Source organism: Arvicola amphibius, chromosome 1 (assembly GCF_903992535.2).
Source record: "Arvicola amphibius chromosome 1, mArvAmp1.2, whole genome shotgun sequence".
NCBI lineage: Eukaryota > Metazoa > Chordata > Mammalia > Rodentia > Cricetidae > Arvicola > Arvicola amphibius.
In genome coordinates, this window is record NC_052047.1 from 106552371 (window position 1) to 106560092 (window position 7722).

The 7722-nt window shown below is 40.3% G+C and overlaps 1 protein-coding gene across 1 annotated transcript; it reads left to right on the forward strand.

Annotated features, from left to right (window-relative positions):
- Positions 1–6320: 6320 nt before the first annotated feature.
- Positions 6321–7274, forward strand: LOC119827521 (olfactory receptor 52D1-like). Its single transcript, XM_038349277.1, has one exon. The coding sequence runs from the start codon at positions 6321–6323 to the stop codon at positions 7272–7274; it is 954 nt and encodes a 317-aa protein (XP_038205205.1).
- The last annotated feature ends 448 nt before the right edge of the window (positions 7275–7722 follow it).

Sequence of the window (7722 nt, forward strand, 5' to 3'; positions counted from 1 at the left end):
TAATCAACTTTATATGGAAAAACAAGAAATCCAGGATAGCCAAAATAATCTTATACAATAAAGGAACTTCTGGAGGCATTACCATCCCTGACTTCAAACTCTATTACAGAGCTACAGTATTGAATACAGCTTGGTATTGGCATAAAAACAGAGAAGTCAACCAATGGAATCATATAGAAGACCCGGATCTTAAACCACAAACCTATGAACACCTGATTTTGGATAAAGGAGCCAAAAGTACACAATGGAAGAAAGAGGGCATCTTCAACAAATGGTGCTGGCATAACTGGATGTCAACCTGTAGAAGAATGAAAGTAGATCCATATCTATCACCATGTACAAAACTCAAGTCCAAATGGATTAAAGACCTCAATATTAATCTGAACACACTGAGCCTGACAGCAGAGAAAGTGGGAAGTACTCTACAACATATGGGTACAGGAGACCGTTTCCTATGTATAACCCCAGCTGCACAGACATTAAGGGCAACATTGAATAAGTGGGACCTCCTGAAGCTGAGCAGCTTCTGTAAAGCCAAAGACACTGTCACTAAGACACAAAGGCAGCCTACTGACTGGGAAAAGATCTTCACCAACCCTGCAACTGACAAAGGTCTGATCTCTAAAATATATAAAGAACTCAAGAGACTAGACTTTAAAATGCTAACAAACCCAATTAAAATATGGGGCTCTGAACTGAACAGGGAATTCTCAACAGAAGAAGTTCAAATGGCCAAAAGACACTTAAGGTCATGCTCAACCTCCTTAGCTATCAGGGAAATGCAAATCAAAACAACTTTGTGATACTATCTTACACCTGTCAGATTGGCTAAAATCCAAAACACCAATGATAACCTTTGCTGGTGCGGTTGTGAGGTAAGGGGTACACTCATCCATTCCTGGTGGGAATGCACACTTTTGCAACCACTTTGGAAAGCAGTGTGGTGGTTTCTCAGGAAATTCGGGATCAACCTACCCCAGGACCCAGTAATTTCACTCGGGAATTTACCCAAGAGTTGCCCAATCATACAACAAAAGCAATTGCTCAACTATGTTCATAGCAGCATTTTTTGTAATAGCCAGATCCTGGAAACAACCTAGATGCCCTTCAGTGTAAGAATGGATGAAGAAACTGTGGAATATATACATGCTAGAATACTACTCAGCGTTAAAAAAAGCAATGACATCTTGAATTTTGCAGGCAAATGGATGGAAATAGAAGACACTATTCTGAGTAAGGTAACCCAGACCCAAAAAGTTGAACATTGGATGTACTCACTCATAATCAGTTTCTAGCCATAATTAAAGGACATCAAGCCTATAATTCGGGATCCTTGAGAAGATAATAAGAAGGTGAACCCAAAGAAAAACATATAGTAATCCTCCTGGATATTAGAAGTAGACAAGATTGCCAGGCAAAAATTGGGATCTTGAGGGTGGGGCGAGACGGGACCAAGGGAAGATGGGGAGAGAAAAGCGTGAAGGGGAGATTGGGGGGAGCTCAGAGGAATGGGATGCTTGGGATACAGGAAGGGTGGATATGGGAGCAGGGAAGCATATATCTTAATTTAGGGAGCCATCTGAGGGTTGTCAAGAGACTTGACTCTAGAGGGGTTCCCAGGTTTCCAGGGAAACGACCCCAGCTAGTTCCTTGGGCAGCTGTATAAGAGTTGCCATGGTCATGATATCCCTTCACAGCAACAGAAACCCTAACTAAGAGATGAAGTAATGAAGCTTCCCTGCAGACAAGATTTACTAATGACAACCCCACATGCTGTCAAAGTCCTTTTGAGGACACCACCAAGTAAAAGGCTCATGAATTGACAAATTCCAGAATCACCTAATATCAGGCTCTGATACTTGATCCTCTGAGAATCACTTTTACTAAGAATGAGGCTTTAAACCCTACCAACTTGTTCCCTGACCCTAAGCCATGTTCTCAGACAATACCTGATTGCCTGGAAACAGTTGAAGCAACAGCGGTGGGGTTGTGGGATGATTTAAAAGATGTGCCCATTCCATGTCTGGATAACACTGTCTTCACAGATGGAGGCCGTTTCATGAAGAGGGGCTCTGCTATGGCGGAGCTGTCATCACACTGGTTGATGGAACTGTCGTCTGGTCACAGCCATTACCAAAAGGAACACCTGACTAGTGGGCCGAACTGATAGCCTTGAATAGGCACCAGTAGAGCCTATCTAAATCATAAATCATGACACAAATATAAGGCTTTTTTCAGCACAAGGGCATTTTGGCAGTTGGGAACGAATTAATGCCACAAAATCACACTAAACAGCAAATCTCATGCAAAAGATTTATTGGGGAGAAACACAGAATGACAGCTGCCTCTGACTGGAAAGAGAGACATCAGAAGTTTGGACAGATGGATGGGAAATTACAGGGTCCTTGGAGCATGCACAGTGAGCTAGTGGAAAAGTACAGCACAGCCAGAAGGAAGTATTGCTTGGCAATTAACTCTGAAACAAGGCCATTAACACTGAGTCATGGGGGCAGGAGTTTCCAAGTCTAGGAGCTGATGGTCATCTCTTCTTGAAAACAGCCAATATGAGGGACGCGGCCAGGCAACACAACAAAACTGCAAATTCAACTCGTTATCTATCATTTTGAATTCTTCCTGTACTTAGCAATTCTTTCCTTTTTACTATGTCACTTTCTCCAGTAGCCTTGCTCATTCTGGTTGCATTATTTATCCAAGGTCTGTGAATCTGTTTTCCTTTAGTGTAAGGCTATGTTAACTTCTTCCTTAGAATTAGAAAAAAAAATCATACTTTGAAAGAAAATCTGTGGCTAGTGTGTATCCCCTGAGATCATTTCTGAAAATGTACATCTATTTTTAGCACCTGGGACCATTAGTGCTTTGAGTCAAGTTCAGCCTCTCTGGACCAAGAACGCCATCACAAGTTAGGGGTAAATAGGACCAGAACTCACATTCCAAAAACTGTTATTTGTGCTGTATTGACTTTTCTGTTGGGCGTTGAGACTGGGGTGATTGTTTAATGAATACAATGGGCTGTAAATAAAGTCAAGCATAATTCTGTGGAAGCAGAACGAGAGGTAGGGGAGGGCAGAAGAGATGACAGCCGTGCAGAAATACTGATGCTATTCCTTTCTTTTCACTTCTCATAGGTCATCTCGGACTAATCCCCATTCTAAAGAAACCAGTTCCTTAAGCCACTCAGTATTTGGGTAATTATAATGTGTAGCATATATCCACATTTCATAAGCAAGTGATGTGTGTGTGTACACACTTGCGCACATGCATGAATCCTTCATGTGGCAGTCAGAGGTTTTAATCTTGTCTTTCTTGTGATCTCAAGATAGGGTAAATGGATCTCTAAGAGAAGTCATCCTTAAAACAACGAGGTGAGTATTTCTGGAATCTTTAAAAATATTCATTGTATTTGTACCTTCATATTTAAGGTATAAAATATGATGTTATGAGGAATTACAGATAGGAAAGTTGTCTCTAAAGTCAATTCTTGCTCTCACTCACATCAGACCAACTGGATATAAACAGCAACTTTCATATTTACTAATGGGTAGCATTGTTCTTGAGTTCTTGAGCCTCTACACAGCATCTCCAGAAAGTCCAATTTATCTATGCAGTATTTAAACACAGATGATACCTTTTAAATTTAATTTATTTATGTAGATAGCCTTGGAATTTCATGTGTATAAATTTTGAAGTTCTGACAAGCAAATATATCCTCGCTGCAACATTTTCTTGTGAAAACTGCTAACTGATTAAACCTACCAATAGAACTTTTCCTTTACTAAATAGTGTACTCATTCTTGCAACCTTACTCTGCTCTTCATAGTGCCCAAAACATGTTTGCTTCTTATGTATGAAGGACCTCAAATGCTGCAATCATTCTTTGACATCCAAGAAAACTGAGAGGAACTCAGCAACACTGGAAACTTGTTGGGGAGCTTTCTCATTTTATATATTGTGGGCATTTACATATCCCAGTTAAATGAGGACCAGCCTTGAATATGTTCGACGTGAGACCTTGATTTGAGGAATGATGAAACCATAGGTATTGACACCCAAGGGTACAACTCGAGAGAGGATATACACCTTTTAACGTGAGCATTGCAAAAGAAGTTATCTCATTTTAGAACTAAGTACATAAGCAAAGGAATCAGACTTCCAAATCATAAGAAGTAATAGTGAACATTTTAATTAATGTGTATCAAGTTGTTTAGGCTACATTACAGATTTCACATACCTTCTGAATTATTAATATATGCACGAAGCACTATTATCTGTATTTTACTAAGGACAGAGGGCAATTTTTTAAAAAGTTAGTACTATTAGCAAGTAACTGTAGCGGAGACATATTTTCACCCAGGCCCTCTACGTCTAGGCTCTAGTTTTCAGCCTGAACTACAGAACAGAGCTGCTAAAGCCAAGCTGCCTGAAAGATGTTTAAAGAACTTGAAGATTTGGATTGGAGAATAGCTATCATTTCTTCCAGGAAGTCTTCTGTGCATAGAAACTGGCTGTGACATGTCTTCACAGCACACACCAAAGTAGCATTCTCTTCTTAGAAGAGCATTCCTTGTTGCTTTAGTGTGTCTTCTTACTGCAGCTACATGTTGAATGTAGCATCAAGCTGTGAAATATCTGAGTCAGGCTTTCTCAAACAGACATGCCTTTCGTATGGCATACTTCCCACACAAGTCTGTTTCTTTTCGTTTTGAAGACCAGGTGTCTCTGCCTAACAGGCCAGTCACAAGTCTGTTTCTGTTTGCTACCTGACAGCTCTCCCACAGTACCCATCTGTCAGGACTGAGTGCTCTGACATATTCTGCACTAAGTCAGGACATTCTAGGGATAGTCTATAAGCAAACTCCTGTGTATGCCGTATCTAGAAACAGACATGTATTAGACAGATTCAATTCAATTAAGTTATGAATTATTAATCTTAAATTTAATTAATCTTATGCATGCTATAGTATATTCAAGAAGAGTTGATAAAGAGTCTTTCCTGAAATATAGATATATACAGTAAAGAGAACATGGCAGAAACCACACATCTGAGGAAGGAATGCCTTATTTTGTTCTTAAAAAGCGTTCCCAAGAAGCATTTACCATTTTTCAACAATAGTCACTTTTCCAAGTCTGTTAGAAAATGTAACTGCTGAGATCAAGTCTTTGCTCATTGCTTATTAATCATTTATTGATCTAATGTCAGTAAGGCACTCATTCTGGACATGAAGAAAAAATAAGACTTTGAAACTTTACAGTGTAATGAAGTGGGGGAAGAAACATATACATAAGTATTAAGCAATTAAAAATTTTTACATGTGTGTGTGTATCACTATGTGTGAGCAGATGCCATCTGATTGACAACAGTGTTAGGTGACAAGTGGAAATAGTCTTTGTGTAGAAAGAATCTCACATGAAAGGCATGGGGTTTGATGTTTCATAGCTCTCATGTATTTCGTATCATTCAATATGATAGAAATATGAAGTATGTGCTAAAATGTGAAATATGCTAGGGAGGAAGGCAAAAGTGAACATAAGAAGAGCTTTACATGCCTTGTTAGCATCCTAAAAGGCAATATATCAAATATTCTATTTAGATAATGCATTTAGATTCTATTTAGGTGAATGTAATTGAGAAGCCATTTACAAAGTGGGGAGTATGTGAGGATGCTGTGGCGTTCCATAGGCAGCAATGGCAGAAACTATGACAATCTTTGGATTGAAGAGATAAAAGGAAGATGATATGGTCACCAGAGTAAACTAGAGCCAAATAAGACAGTTCAGCTAAGGAAGCCAAAAGCATTAACAACACTTCTTCAAGATAGCAGAAGAAATAAATGCCTACCCTTCACCTCTTTCCTCTCCGGCAGAGGGCTGCTATTTCCTGTGGTCAAATCCTTCCTCCAGTACTAAAATGAGAAACGTAATCCATGCCAGTGACTCAGGGCCCAGAACACAATACAAGATGGCAGAAGGCAAGCTAGAAAAATGTAATACAAAGTACCTTGCACAACATGAAGACAATAAGAAAGGTTAAGTTTTCATCAACATTGACTGTATTCATGTTATAATGTTTTGGACACAATGTAGAAGTCTTATTAGAAGATGGAGATTATAGAAATGAGATAAACATTGTTACTTAAAGCATTATAATAATATGTACTAGACGCAGGAAAGCATGAATTTGAGCAGAATTGGTGAGAATGAAGGACAAGAAGTTGAAGGGCAGTTAGTAGGCACAGATGGCATTTAGGATAACATCCGTTCATTTTCTAATGCTTTTAGGAAGAAGGTCTGTTCCCTGTATCATGATGCTCTATGCCTCTGTCCCCAATGGCACTGCCTTCCACCCTTCTACATTTGTTTTGCTTGGAATCCCTGGGATGCAGGACCAGCATGTGTGGATTGCCATTCCCTTCTGCTCCATGTACATCCTTGCTCTGGTCGGAAATGGAACCATCCTCTACATCATTATAACTGACAGGGCTCTCCACGAGCCGATGTATCTCTTCTTATGCCTGCTTTCTATTACTGACCTAGTCCTATGTTCGACAACATTGCCTAAAATGCTAGCAATTTTCTGGTTCAGATCCCATGTCATTTCCTATAATGGCTGCCTCACGCAGATGTTTTTTGTTCATGCAGTCTTTGCCACAGAGTCAGCTGTTCTGCTGGCCATGGCTTTTGACCGTTATGTAGCCATCTGCCGACCACTTCACTATACATCCATACTCAATGCCGTTGTGATTGGGAAGATTGGGCTAGCATGTGTGATGCGTGGCCTTCTCTTTGTCTTCCCCTTTATCATTCTCGTTGAACGCTTACCTTTCTGCGGACGTCACATCATCCCTCACACCTACTGTGAGCACATGGGCATAGCCAAGCTGGCCTGTGCTAGTATTAAGCCTAACACCGTGTATGGTCTTACTGTAGCACTTTCAGTCACTGGCATGGATGTGGTCCTCATTGCCACTTCCTACATCCTGATCCTGCAGGCTGTGCTGCGACTGCCCTCAAAGGATGCCCAGTTCCGAGCATTCAGCACGTGTGGAGCCCACATTTGTGTAATTCTTGTCTTCTATATCCCTGCATTCTTTTCATTTTTCACTCATCGCTTTGGCCACCATGTACCTCCTCAGGTGCACATCACACTTGCAAATCTTTATCTCCTTGTGCCTCCTGTTCTCAACCCTTTAGTCTATGGCATCAATACCAAACAAATCCGACTGAGAATATTTGACCTGTGTGTAAAGAGGAGGTAACAATAATCTCTACATGTACAAGGGACAAAGAGTTCTGGGCTTGAGGTTGCTGCGTCTGTTAATCTTACTTAGTAAGCCAGTATCATGTAATATTTGAGATTTTGGAGATCTCAGAGCAACCCCTTCATACCTATAAAGTCAGGTGTAGGCTACAGATGGATCTTCAGGTTTTGAAAAGAAAAGGAATAGGTCAGGAGGAATGTAGAGCACTTGAAAAAAAGAGCCATGGAGATTAACTGTGTCTCTACACAGAAGCTTGTGTGTTAGAAATAGAAGAAAGTAGGATATTGTAGCCTACTTCAGCTCCCAGAACTGCACCAGTGTTGTGGTCAGAATGCCTTTAAACTGCAAGGAAGAACTTCCTATCTATCTACAGAGAAAAACATACACGCGCCATCTGAGGGTTATGCTTTCGTTATTTCCAGCTCTTGTTCTCTGCTTCCATTCT

What these genes read in the sequence shown, in the direction of transcription:
- LOC119827521 (XM_038349277.1), top strand. Translation starts at nt 6,321, where the DNA reads ATGATGCTCTATGCCTCTGTCCCCAATGGCACTGCCTTCCACCCTTCT.